Here is a 23,518-nt window from a genome sequence, read left to right as displayed (position 1 = left end):
GTATTTGAATGGAAGAGGCTTGTACTAACACCGCACATTATTCGAAAACAACAGGTTCAAGATAAAATATTTATCATTTACGAAAATATTCAGCACAAGCTTCTTTTAATATTGATTTTTTGTAACCACTTTAATTTGTGAATAGCGACATTCATATCAAGCTTATTATGTCTAATCTAATTGAACAATTGCATAATACGATGGAACTGTGTTAATTTGGGTCACCCAAACACACGTTTTGAAAAGTATTTAACTGGTTTGCTTAAGTCGTTGCTTTAGCTTTTGTTAAGTTTTACAGAGAAAGACGTACCCGATGTCCTGGCCATAATAATCCTTGATAAAAATGTTCTGATTTTTGTCTGTTGTCGTTTTATTTATGAAGCTGTAAACAGTCCATTGACACTGGTGAGCGTTTTGTAGACGAAACGTGGGTCTTGTGCAAATTTGAAAATGCATTTCTGGTATCTATGATGAGTTTATTTGCAAAAGACAAAAGTCTGTTTTATAGTGCGAATGATTAAGCGAATGATTAAGCAAAAAGGAAATGCCTATATATTTCATATTCTGAAAAATCAAATCCATATACGAATCGTTGTCAACTGATGTAACCTATTTTGGACAGATATGTTACTAATTATCATTTAACGGTCGCGTAATGCAGTTGGCTAATTAATCAGTCAAACCTGTATTTTGAGACCACTCAATACATGTTCAACAATTTGAATACAAGCATTTATGTACAGTATAACTATTGAACGTACTCGTGCAGGTAAACAATACTGTATTGGTCTAGTATATATACCTACAATGACTAATTCTTAGAACTGTTCATCACAAGACAAGGTTCATTTTATAGTTATGTCCAGTATAATTCCCCTGATGATACCTGAGGGTGCAGACCCTTCACATTTAAAGATTTTATATCAATTGTCTCAGAATGCATGCACAGACTGTAATTCGAAATGATGGTGAGGAAAAAAATGATGTGTTTCTTTTACTTCTATTGTTTGGTTCCAAGATGATTGACATATGCTAAAATTTCTCACTTTGGTCTTCTCACTGAGCGGTCCTGTAATAATTAAAGGTGATAAGTTAATTTATTGAGGGTTTTACCATTAACTGACATCTTCGTTTAATACAACGTTTTGAGTTAAAGTGTAACGTAATTGGTGGTTTCCTTATTTTCAATAATGTACGTAGGTATGACCCATCAAGTTGTTGAAGATCCCTACCTATATTAAAAAAAGAAAAAAACGCTTTCAGAAAAGATACAAACAGTGTCAAAATACAATTAGAAGAGTCTAGTGTCTGAATTTCTGGGTTGAAGTACATACTGATGCATGATCAGTCTAAAGATGTGTTCTTCTCTTGTTCAAAATAACAATCTGTTTAAAAGACTTCTATAAATATATATCAATTAAACAACTGAAATAAAACTAAGGATTTGTTTCCTCGTTTTCGTATAATAAGCCGTTACAAAATTGGTGGGATTTGATTTTCCGTACAATATCATACTTTTATCATTAAGACTTTTTTTTTTAAAACAATGGTTAATTTAAATATGTTTAAAATTATGAAAAGAAATTTAAAGATAAGCGAAAAACATCTTTAAGGACAATACATTGATCAAACCAGAGGATTCCGAATAACTGATAAAAACAAAATATAATAGAGAGAATCGAACATCCTTAACGTTCTTTTGGTAGAACATTTGCTGTTTGCCAATGAACAAATGCCTGCATTGAGTTCAAAGCGCTATAACCAACACATGTTCTTTTGCAAGGCACATTTTGTTTTCGGATTGAATTGACAAATCTTATTTATTCTAATGTACACGATATCAGCACAAATTGAACTCACCGAATTATACCGTGAATTGCACAAAAATGTACGTAATGTGATCTTAAACCCCTAATTGTAAGAAAATACCAAACATAGTTTTGGAATATTTGATGTCCTGATACGCGTCACTTTGAAATAACCTAATTTTAAAATTGATAAACCCATCAGATATTTTGTTTACAAAAGCTGTGATTCGAAATGATGGTGAGGAAAAAAATGAAGTTAATAGGTTAATTTGCCGAGCGAACTAACGTTTTTCTTTGTGTTATGACTGTTTTAATTGGTTTTAACATATAGCTGTACGTGGGTATCACGATAGGTTGTTGATGAACTACGTGATAATTAATCAATGATAAATGATATAATAAAGAACAAAGCCAAAAATATTAACCGATTGGATCACTTATGCTTTAGGAAAATGATTAGTGTTTAACATTTTGTTCATAATACTTACACCTTTATAGTTCCTCAATACCTATTCATTATCACAATGCCGTGAAAATGTATCTCCATCAATGGATATGTCGAAGAACGTTAAACTCAAATGATCAATAACATTGATAATGGAAATGCGGAATGTGTCGAAGAAACAACAACCCGACCAAAGAGAAAATAACAGCCGACGACCACCAATGGGTCACTTTTATTTTGTTCTTGAGTGTACTCATAATATTCTGATTACCGTTCTCATTATTCCATGTCAATAATGATACAAGTACACGGCAGTTGTATTTGCAGAACGATGCCATATGAAACGATAAAAAAAGATTCAAAATGGAAGAGCAAACAATGTTTAACACGTGTTAAAATTGTAAAGATCAGAAGTTATATATGTTAACTTTTATCCTTTAAAATATACACATGACATTAAACATGCAGATGTGTTTCTTTTACTTCTATTGTTTGGTTCCAAGATGATTGACATATGCCAAAATTTCTCACTTTGGTCTTCTTACTGAGCGTTCTTGTAATAATTAAAGGTGATAAGTTAATTAATTGAGGTTTTTACCATTAACTGACATCTTCGTTTAATACAACGTCTTGAGTTAAAGTCTAACGTAATTGGTGGTTTCCTAATTGTCAATAATGTACGTAGGTATGACCCATCAAGTTGTTGAAGATCCCTACCTATATTAAAAAAAAAAACGCTTTCAGAAAAGATACAAACAGTGTCAAAATACAATTAGAAGAGTCTAGTGTCTGAATTTCTTGGTAGAAGTACATACTGATGCATGATCAGTCTAAAGATGTGTTCTTCTCTTGTTCAAAATAACAATCTTTTTAAAATACTTCTATAAATATATATCAATTAAACAACTGAAATAAAACTAAGGGTTTGTTTCCTCGTTTTCGTATAATAAGCCGTTACAAAATTGGTGGGATTTGATTTTCCGTACAATATCATACTTTTATCATCAAGACTTGTTTTTTAAAACAATGGTTAATTTAAATATGTTTAAAATTATGAAAAGAAATTTAAAGATAAGCGAAAAACATCTCTAAGGACAATACATTGATCAAACCAGAGGATTCCGAATAACTGATAAAAAAAATATAATAGAGAGAATCGAACATCCTTAACGTTCATTTGGTAAAATATTTGCTGTTTGCCAATGAACAAATGCCTGCATTGAGTTCAAAGCGCTATAACCAACACATGGTCTTTTGCAAGGCACATTTTGTTTTCGAATTGAATTGACAAATCTTATGTATTCAAATGTACACGATATCAGCACAAATTGAACTCACCGAATTATACCGTGAATTGCACAAAACTGTACGTAATGTGATCTTAAACCCTAATTGTAAGAAAATACCAAACATAGTTTGGGAATATTTGATGTCCTGATACGCGTCACTTTGAAATAACCTAATTTTAAAATTGATAAACCCATCAGATATTTTGTTTACAAAAGCTGTGATTCGAAATGATGGTAAGGAAAAAAAATGAAGTTAATAGGTTAATTTGCCGAGCGAACTATCGTTTTTCTTTGTGTTATGACTGTTTAAATTGGTTTTAACAGATAGCTGTACGTGGGTATCACGATAGGTTGTTGATGAACTACGTGATAATTAATCAATGATAAATGATATAATAAAGAACAAAGCCAAACATATTAACCGATTGGATCACTTATGCTTTAGGAAAATGATTAGTGATGATTAGTGTTTAACATTTTGTTCATAATACTTACACCTTTATAGTTCCTCAATACCTATTCATTATCACAATGCCGTGAAAATGTATCTCCATCAATGGATATGTCGAAGAACGTTAAACTCAAATGATCAATAACATTGAGAATGGAAATGCGGAATGTGTCGAAGAAACAACAACCCGACCAAAGAGAAAATAACAGCCGACGACCACCAATGGGTCACTTTTATTTTGTTCTTGAGTGTACTAATAATATTCTGATTACCGTTCTCATTATTCCATGTCAATAATGATACAAGTAAACGGCAGTTGTATTTGCAGAACGATGCCACATGAAACGATAAAAAAGATTCAAAATGGAAGAGCAAACAATGTTTAACACGTGTTAAAATTGTAAAGGTCAGAAGTTATATATGTTAACTTTTATCCTTTAAAATATACACATAACATTAAACATGCAGATGTGTTTCTTTTACTTCTATTGTTTGGTTCCAAGATGATTGACATATGCCAACATTTCTCACTTTGGTCTTCTTACTGAGCGCTCCTGTAATAATTAAAGGTGATAAGTTAATTTATTAAGTTGTTTTTACCCTTAACTGACATCTTCGTTTAATACAACGTCTTGAGTTAAAGTCTAACGTAATTGGTGGTTTCCTAATTGTCAATAATGTACGTAGGTATGACCCATCAAGTTGTTGAAGATCCCTACCTATATTAAAAAAAAAAAAATGCTTTCAGAAAAGATACACACAGTGTCAAAATACAATTAGAAGAGTCTAGTGTCTGAATTTCTTGGTAGAAGTACATACTGATGCATGATCAGTCTAAAGATGTGTTCTTCTCTTGTTCAAAATAACAATCTTTTTAAAATACTTCTATAAATATATATCAATTAAACAACTGAAATAAAACTAAGGGTTTGTTTCCTCGTTTTCGTATAATAAGCCGTTACAACATTAAACATGTAGATGTGTTTCTTTTACTTCTATTGTTTGGTTTCAAAGATGATTGACACAAGATAACATTTATCACTTTGGTCTCCCTACTGTGCACTAATGTATTCCTTTATTTATTGGGGTTTTTACCATTAACTGACATCTTCGTTTAATACAACGTCTTGCGTTAAAGTGTAACGTAATTGGTGGTTTCCTAATTGCCAAAAAATGGTATGACCCATCGACACAATTTTAGCCTGTATAAATATTGTATGTAAACAATTGAAACATCTACTTCCATCTATCGAGTTAAGTCCAAAGAAGGCTGATACATTGTATTTATTCAGTAAAATGGAAAATTTACTGATGATTGCTCTATCTACCAGGAAATTCGAACTTACAAAAATATTAATTGAAGGAGGACAGGACATTGAGTTTTGTAATTCATCAGGGGTTACACCTCTGATGCTCGCTAGTAATCTAAAAGTGGTGGAGGAAAATATACAGAAGAAGTTATTGATAATAAAATGCATTATTGAAAACCAGGCAAACATGAAAGCTGAGGACAATATTGGGCGGATTGCTTTAACGCTTTAATGTACGCACTTCATTCCGAATGTAAACTAACAATACAGTTACTAAAATCTCATGGACTTGTGGACTCCATAAACATTCGTTCAAAATCAAGAAGAACTAAATCGGAGGACAACCCACTTTTTTCAAGTATTTGAATTGTTATATATCAGCTATACCAGTCTGAATTTGACTCTTGAACGTGCGAACCAATATAGTTATTGTGTTTTGTAAAATTGATTGAACATAACCTTACTAACTTTGGTATTGAGTGATAAAATTCAAACTCTGATGATGAGTCTGAAAATGTTATCCACTAATTGTTTGATTGTTTTATTAAATTGAAAAAAATAAAATAAATATTGTCTATCTTTTCTTTATTTTGTATTGTATCTCCTGCCTATTCTTGTAAAAAAAAATTTGTATATTACATATACAATCAATTACTTCAGGTGTAGTTTAACATTTATCATGGTACATGCATTTACTATATATGTTATAGATGCATATTTAATATTTGAACACTAAAACATATAGAATGACACATTTTTATGTTCCTATAATTGTTGATCTGAATCACAGAATGACACTGATAACACTACAATATTGTACAATATCAGTATTAACAAATGTCTAAACTGGAATCGAATGATTATGTTGAAGGAGTAAGGTAATATTCCTGTTAGTAATCAGACATGTCAGAATTGTCATACTAAAGAATATATTTCTTTAGAAGGACAATATACCTTCTCTAATTTAATGTTAGTTCTGAGTTAAAAATGATAAAATTTAACATTTTAAAGTCAGTATAATATTTTTTTTGCTATTTATACTGTCTTTATGACTAATGTGTGAGTTCTTTTTATATTGTCATAATAGACATGTTACGAAAAGGTATATTCTCGACGCTGAGGTTGACAATTTACACTTTAAATTTGGGGACGGTGTCAAAACATTGAAAATAGATAAAAAATTTAAATCCTGTGTGTCTAGGTGAATTCAAATCACATTTATGCAGAACATCATGATGTAACATCCTAATATTATGACAATTGCTTTTTTGATATTATTGCTGGCTGTCATACGACATGAAAGGTGTACGGGTGCAAGAGCGGGTATGCTAGAAAAAAGGGGGCTGAGAATTATAAAGTTCATTCGATTCTAGATTGATAATATGTACAATTAGAAATGAGTTTTATTGTTGTATTACAGTTCATTAACAAATCAATCTGTCGCTCCACTAATCCCACACAAAGCTCTACAGTAAGCTTGATTTTTTTTCTTGGGTATTCCCATATAAGCTTCCAGCTTCTCTGAAAGTTTTTAAGCGCCATACATATAGCGTGTTCGACATATACCCGACGCTCTGATATACGCAAATACATTTTTTTAAAATGTTCTTCTTGATGCTCGTGGTTTAGCTCTTTGTTGATGCTTTTTTGAATTCTAGCCCCTCCCTCTCCTTGTAAAAACAAATGGTACATCCGTTGAGTAGTAATATGTACACATCTATAAACACGCAATGATATTAATTTTAGAAAACCCCTAGCATTGTTAGGTTTAATAGAGGAAATATCCATCGGTCATCGGTGTTCATTTTCCTATTGTCATTTTCTTATGAAACGGTAAGCAAATTTCCACAAAACGTTTCAGAAATTTATAAATAAAAATAAAATATCTGCATAGGGTGGTGTTAAAGTGTAAATACAAAATGTAATGCTTTTGAAACTCTGCAGGGATGTTCAACTGATGAGTAGTGAGTCATATTTTACACAAACCTCTTATCGTTCTGAACAGGCATTAAATATTTGCCACTGGACGTTATGCAACCAATAATCAATAAATCACAAACCCCTTATAAAAGAAAATACAAACTGAGCTAAAACTGTTTTAATTAACACAAAGTTGGAAGGAAATAAAGAAAAGAAATACATGCTCTCGAAGCTATGTGACCTGGAGTGTAAATTTTCTAAAATAGAACGCAACATGTTTCAAGTTGAAATTGTATAAAAATCGTTTTTATAGGTGTTTTAAAACAGACCCCCTTAGATAAAAATTTAGGCGGCAAGCAACTGGATCAAAATGCATCAATTTTGTTTGCTTTTCGTTACTATATAAAGATGACCGTTACATATATATTCACTTTATAATCGAGGTCTATCAATTTCTCAAGTGCTCACCGAAAAATGTACACACGTATACATGTACCCCGTGTCTCCGTTGCATTTACATGACCCCCCACCCCCACCCCCACCCCGCCCCATTTTTTGCATTAGAGTTTCTTAAAAATATTGTGGAATTTATTAATATCTATTTCTTATATTTCTTATGGTAAAAATGATATTGTATGTTCGTTCCATATAGAATTACCTCCAAAAGGATCATTGCGGCTTTTAAATAGTATTCAATGTATACACAGGTATAATCTCTTTTGTGTTTTGACACAGTCCTCACATTTAAATTGTAATTTGTCACCCTCAACGTCGTGAATATACCTTTTCGTAACATGTCTAATAATCAGTGTTTATCATATTTTGGGAGTAAAAGGAACGAACAAAGGTAGTAATAGGGGGAACAGGGGGGTAACGGTACAACACATAATTTAGGTCACAAAAATCAATAACAAAACTCGTTTTTTGAATTTCGTAGGGATACCCACGAGAAATATAAGTATTTTAACATTATAAACGTACTATGTATACGTATATCACCCCTGAGCGGGTCAAACAAGCAAAACAAAACAAAAACAAATGAAAAAATTAAAAAAAGTAGGCAGTAAGATTTGATTGCCGCGATTCGTAAAATTAGTGTAAATAAGATGCTATGGCTCTCTGTGAACTACTGCTTTTAAGATTAAGTTCAGCATACTTGTTGTTATTTCTTTATTATATTCTCTTCCTAAAAATGCATTTAAGTGTCCACTGGAAGCTCACTTATCTCCAGAAAAAACTACCCATCGTACCGTCTTAGAGAAGGTTGAAGATGAAGACGTAAAAAGCAAAACTAATTTCATATGTTTGAAAACATGATAACATGTTAAAGATAACAAAAATTCCACTGAACTAATATTCAAATAAAACATTTTTTTATTGTCAATGATTCGGATATACATGAATCTAGTTTCTGACACATTTTAACACTGAAAGCTTGTCATTCTTGGATTGTTGGATCCAATCCACATGTTCACGAATAGCTTTTGATTTTATTTGAAATGGCATGATCGCTAGATGTAGTTGCTTTTGTCTTTGAATGATTTTGACAAAAAAAAAGGACAGAGGCGTCCGAAGAAAGGGGGGATCTGTCAGTATAAAAATTAATAAAACAGAGATTTACCACTGTTGTAGGTATTTATATTTGGAATGGCAAATAATGGAAAATGTATAAATGACCTGCAACTTTAAAAAGGCAATATATCAATGGTTAGAAATTCTTATATCAATTAATGTGTCAAACGTATATGATGCGCACCTACTGTAGACTAACATCTGTGTTATAATCTTTGTATCTCCTATTATCATCTCAGTGAAATAAGATCGTGGTAGCTGTGAATAAATATGTGAAGGAGAAGGGAATTTCACATTATTAATGTATGTATAGGGGCAGGGGAGTTCAAACCACAACCGGAGGTAAAACATACCCACATGTATATGGTGTGCTCCCCTAACCCCCTCCCCCGCATTTTGGAATAAAACAAAACATTCTTTGGTGTCATTATTGTTGCAGTTGTCTTGCAAGGTTTGTATCTCTATTTGCTTGTAACGAGAAAGTATGATGTCTCCAAGAAGGCAGTTCAACAGTTGGAAACATATGATGATAGTTTTTAACCGAAGCAGAACAAAATAAAAGATCAAGGAACAAAATGAACCAAATTAGGTTCAGGTACCAACAAAAACAATTAAGTACAAATCGCAAAGGGTAAAGCATTCAAAGAGTATTGAAAAGAAATTATGCGTTCTGTATATGACACGCTTCAATAATAGATTTACAGTAATTTCGGCAACTGAAATCTAAATAATAGGTGCACAACTAATATTTTGTCCATCATGTTACCAGTCAAGGTAACACTTCACTTGTTCTAGAAATACTACAATACAAATGTACATTTCATGAAATAATATACCGTATGGTAATACATATCTGTAACAATTTATTTGCGATAATGTAAGAGGCATTTGAGTTTTCTTACAAAGTTTGTCTATCCTATTACTATTTTTTCTCTTCTGTTACCATAGCCTCTGAAACAGGAGGGACAGTAACAGGATGGACAAATTAGTACATAATCCAAAATGATTGTAAAATAGTCGCTCCCTAATAATTGATGTAGTGTTCCTTCCACATACAAATTTTAACCATGTCGTTACGTCCTGTATGCACGCCTACGAGGTCACCATTAAAATCAGCCGCTATTCAAAGGAGAAACTAGTTTTATTTCGAAATCAAATAAAAAGGTAACAAGAAGGACAAATATTAATGAACAGACATTCCAGTGATTGTCGAATATAAGTTTTCATGATTTGAAACATGGAAAGTTTTTTTTATTTTTAATTATAATGTTAATAAATGTTAATTATCAAGGATGAACGCATGAAAATTGGCGAATTTTCATACGTCAAGGAATATAAAAAAATATGAAACTTTTTAAACACTAATATTTGCATGTACTATCTTGCATAATGTGTAAACTCTTATGTTAAATTTAAACATGATGTCAAACTTAAAAAAATAAACAGACAATAGACAATAACCGAAATATGTACATTATCTTAAGTGACTGATATCATGTTTTGAAAGATTACATACTCGAAAGAAGGGATAAGCGCCGTTTGGACATTTACGATATCAAAAACAGAAATAGGTGGAATCTCGTTCTTGATTGCACAATTCTTATTTATATTTGACTTTTTCTTAAAAAGTTGTTCGATTGATTTTCAAGTCCATTATTCATTAGCTGTTTTGAATTGCGCTTCTTGTTTTCTATAGATCAAACGTGGTAGCTTGTTCATTTTGATAAGCGCGAACACAGAAGGATATAAATGTATGGGGGAGGTTTTTCCCAAGGATGAGCAGTCTCGTGTGCTGACATGAGTTATTGATTTATTAATTAACTCATTTATTTACATTTAGAAAGAAAATATCAATTGTTGTGTCAACATACTGTTAATTATCGAAGCTAAATGCCAGAAAATCAGCACGTGTTGTGAGTGTGACTGTTGTTTATCATGAATTACAACTAGAAGACAAGGCCTCTCTGTCCATGAAAAGTTATCTTACATTTAGCATTTCTTTCATCGAGCCTTTGTAAGTCTGAATGGTTCCTGACTTTGGACAGGCGCAAAATTGCGGCGGGGTTAAACATGTTTATGAGATCTCAACCCTCCCCCTATACCTCTAGTCTATGCAGAAAAGTAAACGTATAACAATACGCACATTACAATTCAGTTCAAGAGAAAATAAACAAAATGACAATAATACATAAATAGCATCAGACTACTAGCACTTAACTGATATGCCAGCTCCAGACTTCAATTAAACTGATTGGAAGATTATGTCTTCATCATATAAATATCAGGCACAATCCTTCCCGTAGCATGTTTTAAGGTATTGTATTGCAATATTTCAAAATTATAGCAAGTTATTGTGTTTGCTTTGGACATGCATGGCTACCATGATTTAGTAGGTTTGATTAATACAATGCTATAGTAAATTTCTATCATCACGAATTATTTTTATAAAAAATCTTGTTACTTCTGATTACCTATCGTACAGTTTTATAGTTTTCATGATGTAGGTTATTAATGTTTTCTTGATTTGGCATCACACGATTGATTTGAATCGTTATTATGATAGAGGAACTAAAGTTTACAATAATGAACTTAAAAATGATTTAAAGAAAGGCGTTTTATTTTTTTCTCCAAATCCGCTATTGCATTCCACAACATGAATAGCAGCATTGTAATCTTTATACAAAGAGAGAAACGAAAGACACTTAAGAACCATATCAACAAACGTCAACCACTGAACAGCAGGTTCCTGACAAATGTTATGAAGAGACATGTATTGTCGAAATGCGCATCTGGTTCAACAAAATTGGTACCGTTGATTTTATTATGGCTGATTTTAACGGAAATAATCTAATAAATGTGTATTTATCTATAGGTTTTCTTCGTTTTACGCGAGAAAAATATGGTAATTTTTGGTGAATTTCGAATTATTGATATCCATCATATCTTAGGAAATACATTACAGAAACTTGAACAAGATAATTATTAATTACAAAATTACAACGCGTAACGTTTAAATTCAAATCGTATTCACTATTTTATAGATTTGTGACTAAAACATCTTTAATAAGTTATTCTGCAATAAAAGTAACGTGTCGTATTTTACTACAGCCACTTCGTAATTCAGACATTTCACTTGCATTACAAAAACTGTATAGGAGTCGATTGCACAATAAAACTTTCGACTAAAATTGTTTGTAGGTATTTGTATTTTTCATAACTTTAAGTCGTAAGTTTTGTTGTGAAACAGACTATAATGCTTTTTTTTACATGTACAGAACTTAAATGTCTTAAATCGCCATAAAAACTACAGAAGAATGTTGGGAATATCGCCTTCACGGGTGTATCCAATTCAAACAATCTATCTATAAACGAAACGATATCACAGCTCAGTGATAATATTGTATGCATTCAGAAATTGATTTTGTAATAAAGAACCTGTTGTTTTAAGATCAGCTGCTTATCATCACAGTTGCAAAAAAATGATGTATCACTCGTTTGATGCAGTATTAAGCAATAAATGTGTTACTTTAGTTAAAGTTCATGTACTTGTATTTTTCTTTTAAACAAATCGACCCAAATATTACTCTTATCAAACAGATAAATTAATGACGATTTCAATCGTTATAATGGATTGCTGAATCCAGTTGATTCTAACAAAAGCTTACATTTGAAGCTTATTTCTTATTTCGTGTAAACGTTTTCACTCGACGTTTATTACCAGGTACCTACATGTATGCATACACTGGTAATATGGTAGAATTCAATACCAAGCACCGAAAGGTCGTCTTTCACCTAAACATTTATTCAAAATTTTACACAGACTTATATACAACGGCTATAGTAACGATACTGTTGTCAAGTCATTTAAAGTGACATTTGTTTTGAAATATTATTAATTCACTCATAGGTAAGTTAAATCGAGAATACTCATTTATTCTAATACACATTGTTGAATGACCAGCTGACGTCCAACTCTGGATGCGGGATTTGTTCGCTACGTTGAAGATCTATTGGTAGTTGTGAGATGTGATTTCTCTCCTAACATGAGTCAGTCTTTTCTCATCCACTTTCGACAATTTATCATCGTTTCTCAAGACTATATTCGTAAACGGTGTCAATGGAAAGCCGAAAACTAAATCCTTAAAATTTTCTAACCGAAACGGGAATCGGATTAGGAATCTTTGTGTTGGTAGTCCGATGCGTTAACCACTTCACCACAGTATTCTTTTAAATGTATCATTACTGTTTGTTGATTAATCTTCCGTCGTTCTTGGGCCTGAACTTCTTTCATTGTTTTTTTAGCTAAACTGAGGAGTCTTTTGTCGTCAAATCGTACGCCCGCGTACAAAATGTTAAGCCTGGTATTTATCATGAGTTTATCTACATATAACAATGCTCAAACAAATATATGCCATATTGTTTTTTTATTATACTCTTCACATAGATAATGAAATGGCCCATCGTATCATCTGTATATAGAGAAATCATGCTTAAAAAATAAATCTAGCTACCCAATGATAATGTTTCTGTTTCGGTTTTAAAAGTTGTTCCACTAAATACTTTTTTCTTCGTCTTTTTCGACTGAGAACGAAACATTTTCTGGTTGAAAATAAGAAATACTAAAGGATTAGCCAGGCTGTTTACCGGAGCTAGTAAATAGAGTATCTGAAACCAAAGCCCATATTCTGCTATACCATGGTGTGTTATGACTGCAGCGATTGTAATTGGAGCCCAGCAAATAATGTATGCTGTAAAAATATTTGTGAAATGATATTATTATTATTTGAAGTCATATTAAGTAGACTCTTTTAATGAATATATACATATATATTTCAGAATCATGATACTTATAATAACAATTAACATGCAGTTTTTATACTAGAAATAGATATACGGTGTAGCTCACAGGAGGATATATGTTTTGCACCAGTTTATTAGGTCATGTTATTTTATTATACGGTTGAACGGGATTGTTTGATCGACTACTGATTTAAAGCTTGATATATATGCATTTGTTAAGGTCGTATATTTTTTGTGATCTCCTTGTGTATACACCATATAGGTACAAATGTTTTGTTTATCTTTAGTCTTTTGATCTATCGCATCTAATTATTCCCCTGATCAATGCTTTGTTTTTCTTCCTGAAGTTGACATTTGCTACTCTTTGATGTAGTAGAAAATCGTTTTGAATATATTTTATTTTGTAATTAACATTGATGACACAGGTATTAAACGGTCTTTTTCACAAGCTTAAAAATAGAAAAAAAATGGTTATATTGTTGATATTTGTTTGATATTTGTTCTTGTATATATTGCGTAAAATGCTGACTTATGGTTGCATTTAAGTATATATACAACACATATCCTTAAATGAAAAAGAGCAGACATTTGTATTGTTCTGTTTTTTTTTTATTTCATCTTAAAAGGTGACAGAAGAATAATATACAGGACCAAGCTTTATACAATTTATTTCAATAACACAATTTCAAGGATATCCGAATTGTAGAAAACAAACAACATGCTTCACGAATGATCATACAATACAACATTGTACATTGTAAGTCGTTATTTCCTGAAATAAACAATAGCATACCTAAAACATGCCTGTTTAGAAGTATAATTATGGTCATTGTACTTCAGCATGTTCAGATACTCCCCTTCAAAATGGAAATTTCCGTAAGCAATTTTTCATTTAAGGTGGCACCCTACAGATATAGTAATTTTTTGTCCCCCATTGAATTTTTTAAAAAATTTGCATACATATACTATGCAATGGCCTCTGTAAAAATTTGAGTTAAAAATAGTATGTCACCAGACTCGTTTCCTTGGTAACGGTCGCCAAAGTTGGTATATCACGTGTATGCATAAATACATACCTGATGTGGAAACTCTGGATTATTATTTAAAATGAAAATAAAACACAAATAATGGCAGTTTTATTCATTTTAATTGATTTCGGCTACAATTTCATCAACACTGCACCACAAAAAAAACCACAGATTTTGTTTCTATTTTTCTTAAATTTCCAAAAAAATGGTTCAATGAATATTTTTTTTAATTTGACATAAGATGGTCATTACAATATGAGCTTTGAAAAGAAATAAAAAAAAAATATGGGTCACCAGACTATTTTTTGCCCCAAAAACGTTTTTGTGACCCCTAACGAAACAGTGATCAACAGCAGTTTTTTGTATATCATTCATCATCGGTGACCAAACTTCACCAAAGTGTGACATATGTTGTCATATTCTTTGTTAAACTAACACAGAATAATACAGTTTCACAAGGCAATGAAATGAGAACATTTATTTTGTTTCTATGAACAACGGTTACCATGGCAACAGGACACGAAGTTGGAAAATTCAAGTTTTTGTATGTTATGATGTGCAAGAGTTACAACCCAACAGACAATAGAAGATCAAATCCCATGATTTTAGAGCAACAGCACATGGCTGCTATGTAAATGTAAACAAATACTGTGATACATTATAATGCAGCTTATATTAGCATTACTGTGATATTAAATGAGCAAAATAAATTAGTCAGAAGTTAGCAAAAATCACCAAATATTTTTTTTTTTTTAAATATTGATTCATAGATAACAGTCGTGCAAGTAAATGAATAAAAAGACTTTGTCACCTTTTCCTCAATAACTGATTTAAGTTGATGAAGCATATTGATAATACATTATATATTTCAGTTGTCATAGTAACATAACCAAAAAATTATGAAATTATTACTTTTTCAAATGCTTTTCAACTTTCTTTATTTTGAATGCCTCAATAATCAAGCAAACATATAACTGTTATATTTACAAATATGTAAATAGTTTACTCCTTTGATTCAGTCAAGTATTGATTGATAGTCATAGCATTATCAGAGTTCACTTTGTTCTCAGTCAAAATTGTCAATCCTTCCATATTGAATAGTACATGTTGCTCCCAGTCAGATATATCATATTACTAATAGTGGCAATTCTTTTCTTTTAAAATCTTTGTTTTCTGGTTATCTGTTTCCCTCTCTAATTTCTTATTCATAGTTTCCCAAACTCTCTGGGTAAACTTTCCTGGGGAATATTCTGATGCTGCATTTACCTGAAATATAAATTATTTGTAATGAAAAGGTGTAATATATACAAATAAACTACTAAATCAATATATTATTTCAGTGAGTGCAAAATTAATCCAATCATGCATTACAACATCAATTTAAAAAGATTGTATTATACCTGACTAACAAATGTACTCCTTAAGCGTTTTATAATATGATATATGGCCAGGTTTTTGAAGTGATTGCAATAATTAGGTCAGCTGATGGGTATGCATTTTATATTGCTTCTGCATATGATGGACATCCTTTTGAGTGGTTTTTGTTTTGTGTACAATGACACTTTGGCATGCAATAATTGACAATATATATGCTATAGGCAGCATTATAGTGTCCAATGCAAATTCAAGTTCTACATGTATATTTAATAGGTGTGACCTTTACTGTCTACCTTAAATCAATACAGTTGAACTGTTCTTTTTGGTATAAATTTGCATATATGCAGCATGCGACCAAGTTTGTGATAAACATAAGTTATCTACATCACAAAGTTATCTTCATTGTCATAATTGTGGCACATAAGAACCAGTGGCAGTCTTGACTATATACTTTGTATTTAAGATATAAAATACAGTACAAATCAATAGTGTAAAATGTGATCACTGTGACCTTCTTTTGTCTGGAAGCTGAGTTACTAACTGAGACTCTGAAAGTATATATAAGTTTGCATGATCTGACACCTTTTAGTTGCTGAGATATACATTTGTTGTATATGAAATTGGATTTTTAATGTTACCAAAGTCAGTAAAGTGGAAAATGTAGGTCAGTGAGATCTGTGTACAAATTTACATGATCCTACATTTTATAGTTGAGTGGACTAAATATATTGTCCAAACAAAAAAATGTTGTAAATGCCTGAAAAACACCATTATCAGATTAAAAAGTCTCAAATGAAACCTAAGTTTTTTCTCAAAGGTAACTACATGTAATTATCCTAAAATGTATGTATTTACCATTGACAGCTATCCTTCATTTTTCTGAAAAAACTGCTGCTAATAACCTTCTGTTAAATGATGACAATGAGACCTACAATTGATAACAAATATAACAATAATTAAATAAACAAATGTATATATAATATATATATAAATGAAAGTGCATGCAGTGTTCAAATACTATAGCTAAAACATATTCATTTAAAATTAACTGGAAACTCAGGCTGTTAACAATGAAATTTGTAATAATAGTATGTATAAAGGCTTTCAAAACCAAATAGGTTACCTTAAATTTGTTGAAATTATACATTAATCTGTTAATATAGATTTCATTTAATAAATTTGAATGTAATAATTCTAGTTCAATATTTTTGTTGAAACAAATTATGTCAAGTTCTATACATGAAAGTCTTCAAGTATATATAACAATGCTTTACCACAAAATTGTTTTCGAAATATTGACCCTAAACTTGAAATTATTACCAAGATCTGTTAATTCACTTTTATGACTGCTTACATGTAAGTGCAAATATGAATATAATTATGGTCCTCATTATACTTTATATCTACTTATCAAAAAAATACTTTGAAATTACACATGTATATGACTAAAGGTTTTAATTACCTTCCAATATTCATTAAATTAACCATGTTTAAAACTGTTTCTTCTTTTGCTGAGTTTTGAATTTATTTACAGGATTCTTTTGCAACTGCAAATATTTTCTTTACAGTTTCATTCTCCTTTTTCTTTAAGTATGTCTGATGAATTCACAAAAAGTACATTCAATCCATTAAGGAAATTGTTGAAATGTGTGGCACAAATTCCTGCATGTATCATTCCTGAAAAATATGATATGAAATGTCAGTCTGCACCTGTATTGGTTAATTAGACAAACTATAAACTATTCAGACTTGAGTTCATAATTTTATTTGGGATATTCAATTATTTTTTCAATTTATATTTATATAATATGATTGTGAATTCATGTTTACTTTTATTCTTATACATATACAATGTAGATCACAGACTTCATTTCTAATAATGTGGAATGAGGGTGGGTGCCCCCCTTCTTAATTTTCTTTATTGCTTTTATAGATTATCCTGCATACACATCATTCTAGGTGTTTTTAAATTACTACATATATAAGGTATGACTATCAGACCACTTGGTCTCTGATCACATGCAAAAGATGACTTAATATGAAAATTCTGATTATAAAATAAAGAAAACTAATAATATTTTAAGTTTGTAAAAACATTATTTTTGTGAATGAATCATTGTGATTGCATTTGTTTACTTTTTCAATTCTAATTTTATTTATGGTTATATAATTGCTACCAAATAAGTATTTACAAATTAATCCTCCCCTTTTGAATGCAAAACTAAAAAGCCCCTTATGTATAGATGTCTTTGTGTTCATTGCAAAATTGATAAATAACTTTCAAGGGCAAAATTCCAGAAAAATTACTAAGTTCAGCTTCATAAAAAATTTGGGCAGCACTTCCCCTCAAAATACAGCTGTTTACCCTCAAACCACATAAACCCCAGACCATAATAGAGGGGTATTGAAGAAAGAAAAAGAGAGGTGTGGGGCAGGTTCATTTATTCAAGACATGAAACCATACACCTTCTCCACCCAGTAAAATGTTTAAAGAGAATATATAATAAGGAGAAAATTGAACTCTTACCATGTACAGCTTTTGAATTGATAACAAATTCACCAGTCCCATGTTTTCCCTCGTTTCTACACTGTTAAACGTGTATGATATGCAGGTTACATGCACTGCAGCTACAACGATATGGTATGGACAAAATGCCCTCCTGTTTCAAGCTTTGAAGTTCGTATTTCCGTTCACAGACAGTATCCGCAGGGGATTTACTCTTAACGAACATATTCTGTGGTAGGTGATCAGCCAGAGCTAGCCGTCGAACTTCTTTCCAGGTTTCGTCATACGAAAGATCACTGTGATCGGATGCCGAATTTCTCCAACTTCCAGTTCCGAAAACTTATATCATATGACCTGATAAGTTGAGAATCATTCAATACTGTGTGAACTTTCAGGCTGAAGCTATTCATATTCTTTATTTTAAAAGAACGCATGTATTTGTCCTTTATGATAAACCTTCCTTTCTTCTGAGCGATGAGCTGTAACTTAGAAGTTGTTTACACACGTTGTCAACAGACGACATCGGAACTGTTACCGTGACCTAGATATACAGGCGATATATCCTAATTTTTTAACGGGAACCAGTTTTACATCAGTAAAACGTTGTTATCTCCCTTAGTGTCGGGAGCTACCTTAAAACAAATAAATATCATTTCTAACTAATGCCTAGGCGACACCGTTATTGTAATGGATAAAAAAGATATATATCGCAAATTAAATAATCTATTTTTAGATTTATGAGTTGCCACCGTCATGTATACATAATGCAAAAAAGGGTGCAAAACATATAATTCTTACCAAATACAACAACGCATAGAAGTTTGATGGTCCTGATCTTTGCCTTTGAAATGCTTCTATTTCTTACATTTGTATCACAACCATTATCTATAATGAGTTATCACATGTTCTAAAAACTACTTTTCTTGACCGTTTCTTTTTAATAAAATCAACATCCTTCCTTGAAAATTCAGAAAGACGAATGAATGATATGAATTTCTGTTTTATTACTTGTTTAGGAAACTAATAACATATTATTTGATACCAAGATTATATGCATGATACAACGACGGATTTCTTATGCAAGGAATGGTATGCAGTATGAGAACATCTGTGTTTTGGTATGTCTTTTTACAAGATTTCATTGTTAATCGTTTGCAGTTTTTACTACTATTGATTCAAACGACTTTGATTAGCATTTTTATCCTGAATGCTCATTAAAGTGAAGACATACACGTGCAACATTATCAATAAAATTAAATTTAAAACACTGTATTTTAGATTGACAATACTTACCAGAATCATTGTTTTTACCACATAGTAAGAATCCATTTCTTTCCCGACCACGTATTGTAATTATGATGACAATGTAGCATATTGTTATGATTACGATTGGTAGTATGATTATAGTGGTGAGATCTGCGTATAGGAACACCTACAACAAATAAAAAAAGACATGCAAACAATAGTATATGATCAATGAAGATTACATTTCACATCCAATTTATCACAGTCAACCAGACCAATTCTGCAAAAAGAAACATTAAATGTAAGTATCAATAATTAGATCGGATTACACAAATCCTCCCCAGTATTATATCAAATGAATCCTCACAATTTACCTTTCTGTTACTGCTAAAATCAATCTTGAAAGTAAAACAAATTGAAAATAGAAACACGCTTGTATTATTTCAAAATTCCATAGCTTAAGCAGGTTCAGTATGTACAACATAGACTGCATAAAAAAATGTCCCATTTGAAATGGTTTACGTCTAGCAATTTGACGAACGACGCATTCCATATACATATGACCGTTCTATTTGAACCGGTATCAATCTTAAATGGACGGCAGACGAAAGTTTTGTACTAAAACCATTTTTTTTTGGAATGTCGCTCTCTCTCACTGCCTAAGCAATCAAACCTAAATAATCTATAGGAAAATGAATTGAACTTGCATTTAATGTTCTAGAGAAAATGCTTAAGATTTGTGTTTCATCAAATTTGCCGATTGTTGTTTTAAGTTTGTAATTACAGCTATTTTATTTTGTACAAAATATCTTAGTATATTAGTTTTATTTTACAATTTAAAAGACGATAACGACAGATCACTCCGTCTTATTATAATAAACTAAATATATTATATCATAGGTGGTGCTTGAAAGAATTGTGATCCCTCGTACAATTTTATTTACCTTTGATTCGACTCGGTTAACAATGTTTTTGTGTGTTAAAAGTTCTCATTTTCACCCTTTCAGCAATGTGTTATTCAGTTAGTATATAAATTTGAAACACATATTCATACCCAGCTTTAGCAATTTGTATAAAAAAAACTTACTAAGTTTGGCGCATCATGCATACAGTATACCTCCTCTTCACTATATGTACCAAACACTCCGTATGAAATTGCAAGGATACATCCAATAAACCATGCCGACAATGCCAGTCCATAACGGTATAGCTTCCCCTTAGAAGCCGCTGCCAATGGTTTAACAATAACGTATGCACGGTCAATTGATAACACAACTATTGCATATGTTGACACATAGAATGGAACCATTGAAAAATACACATAGTATATATAACACACGTAGGGATTCCATGGGACATCAAACCAATTAAATAAGGTTTCAGGTAGTAGAAAAAATACCCCTACACAAAAATCTGAAAATTAAGAATAAAAAGCGGTTTTCACAAGTGTGTATCTTAATATGCAACTTTGCTTTTTGTAAATTGATTTTCGTTTAGTTGTGTGTACTCGCGTCTGATTTTGATATATATATATATATTGGTGTTCGTAAATATTTTTGTGACTGTATTTAAGTAAGCAGTTTTACATTAAATCATTTAAATAATTCCAATAACGGTGAACCCTTTTATTACGACTATATTCAATTTGGTGTTGTATAAAATTCATGATGTTCAATATATTATATCATGGTTTTTGCGGATTTTTTTTCTTTCTTTTTGCTATATGATGGCCATATTTACCAATGAGACGATGCTAAAATTTGCTTTGAATTATCGCTTTTGGTTGTCTTTAACGCAAGTCGTATGTGTACAATCATCAGTTTGTCTGATATTTAGTTTGCAATTGCATTGTGTTTTATATTCCCCCCCCCTCATGATTTAAAACTTCTGATATTGGGGATCTATCCTTGACACCAAAGCAGAACATATGTACATGTACAGCAATAAAAACAAACCCAAAACAACAACAAGCGAATAAACATTGATTGTCTTGCTTTTTCATCACAAAATCACTGCGTAGCCTTCAAGACATAACATACCGATTCTAATATCACTGCACAGGTATCCTGGCATTTGCCACTTGTTTTAGACGGTATATCAAATTCCTGTCCTTTGCTGTTGATTGCTTATTTAATTTGTATGTCTATTTTGGGGTATTACTTTAAACATATTTAGTGGAAGAGAGAAACTGTTAAAATCGCACTTTAAAATCATAGAAATTAAAGTTAATTTATTTTCGTTTTTACCATGTTTAACAGATCTATTTAGAACGGTGAACATATCACTTAACGAATCAATTAATCAATCAATCAAATATATACCTAAAGTACGGTCTATTTGCAATATCAGCTTTAAGATCTTATATCGGTATATTATTGCTACTCTCTAAATCTGAGGCAAACAATAGATCTCACCTTTCAAATTATTCAGCTAAAAGTAGATCTAAATGATTGTACATATTGTACAATTGACATAATCACCTTCATTGTTTAATGAATTTATATCTTGGCAGAAATGACAAAGAAGCATCATATATTAATCAGTTGTAATTGTATTTGCACTTTAGAAAGCTGTTGTATACATTATCAAAAAATTCTTCGATATAATATTTCGTGGATGAAAAAACCACGATAGTAATATATCATTTTCTACTGGATGAAAAGTCAAACAAAATATGTTTTAATATATTTCTGATGAGAGAATACTTAGATTAGTAAAATAAAGTTCAAAATAGAATTGAGTTGAAAGGATTTCTGATTGTTATGTTTGCTTAATGAACCAATTCGGAAATATAATTGAACACTCATGAAAGATAACACGCAAGTCGTGTGTTAATGTAATGTAAGTCTGTACAGGTGCGCTCAAATCAAGACAGATCCAAAGTTGTGCTAAATTCGAAGTTGAACATTCACAGTTCATTTAAATCGAAAATGTATAAGAATTTGTCATATATCTAGATTAGAATATATAAGCTTAAATGTGAAAATAATTTAGAGTTTCTAGTTTTTACATGGATTTAATAGTAAATCAAAAGAACTGACTACATCATATATATTTCATATCAACACCAAAGTGCTTACCTAGAGATTAAATACAATATCTAGAATATTTTTTACAACAACATTAGTTTTCAGCTGGTGGCTTTACAACTTCGTCATAGAAAACAGGGTTATAATTTCTTACCTGCAGTTCATAAGTCTGAATGATATTTTCACGTATTTTTTTTCAGCGTCGTACAATATCGGTTCAAAATTATTTCATTGTAAGTATTTAGCATTTCTTACCCGCAATAGCTAGGTTCGTTACGAAAAATCGCATTCTTGATTTAGGATTTCTTGAAATCAGTAGCACCACCACCAAAAGGTTGAAAAATAGTATTCCAAGAAGAATAATCAAAGAAATCCACTTGAGACCCTGTAAAAGATTGTTTTACAATAATTAATATAGTTAAACTGAGTGAGTAATTAAACTGTTTTTATTAGGTTATGATTTACCAAAATTTAAATAATGAATAATGTATTTTTTTTTCTTAGATTAACACCATTAACTAAAAAGATATTCAATCTAAAATGTGGACAAAAGAACAGACAATGCAATGGCAACCTGGTGATGCCTCTTATATCGTGCTTAACATTTGAGGAAACAAAACACGGGAATGAGGGAAAGGCTATTTGAACATATCCGTCCTCGTATGTGAAGCAGACATTCAGTAATGGTCAAACAACTTAAATGGCTTCTATTAGAACAGCAACACTCCATCAATGAAA

General features: G+C 31.2%; 1 protein-coding gene across 1 annotated transcript; it reads right to left on the bottom strand.

The window, feature by feature from the left end:
• Window positions 1–12,597: 12,597 nt before the first annotated feature.
• Window positions 12,598–21,150, bottom strand: LOC134699761 (cardioacceleratory peptide receptor-like). The gene is made up of 4 exons (XM_063561183.1): window positions 20,839–21,150; window positions 19,800–19,938; window positions 19,305–19,391; window positions 12,598–13,543 (listed from the first exon to the last, which is right to left on the bottom strand). Exons 1-4 carry the CDS (start codon window positions 21,058–21,060, stop codon window positions 13,299–13,301), a joined length of 693 nt encoding a protein of 230 aa, XP_063417253.1. The 5' UTR covers window positions 21,061–21,150; the 3' UTR covers window positions 12,598–13,298.
• Between the last annotated feature and the right edge of the window lie 2,368 nt (window positions 21,151–23,518).

This window comes from Mytilus trossulus, unplaced genomic scaffold (assembly GCF_036588685.1).
Source record: "Mytilus trossulus isolate FHL-02 unplaced genomic scaffold, PNRI_Mtr1.1.1.hap1 h1tg000085l___fragment_1__unscaffolded, whole genome shotgun sequence".
NCBI lineage: Eukaryota > Metazoa > Mollusca > Bivalvia > Mytilida > Mytilidae > Mytilus > Mytilus trossulus.
This window is presented reverse-complemented; position numbering and strand designations above follow the sequence as displayed.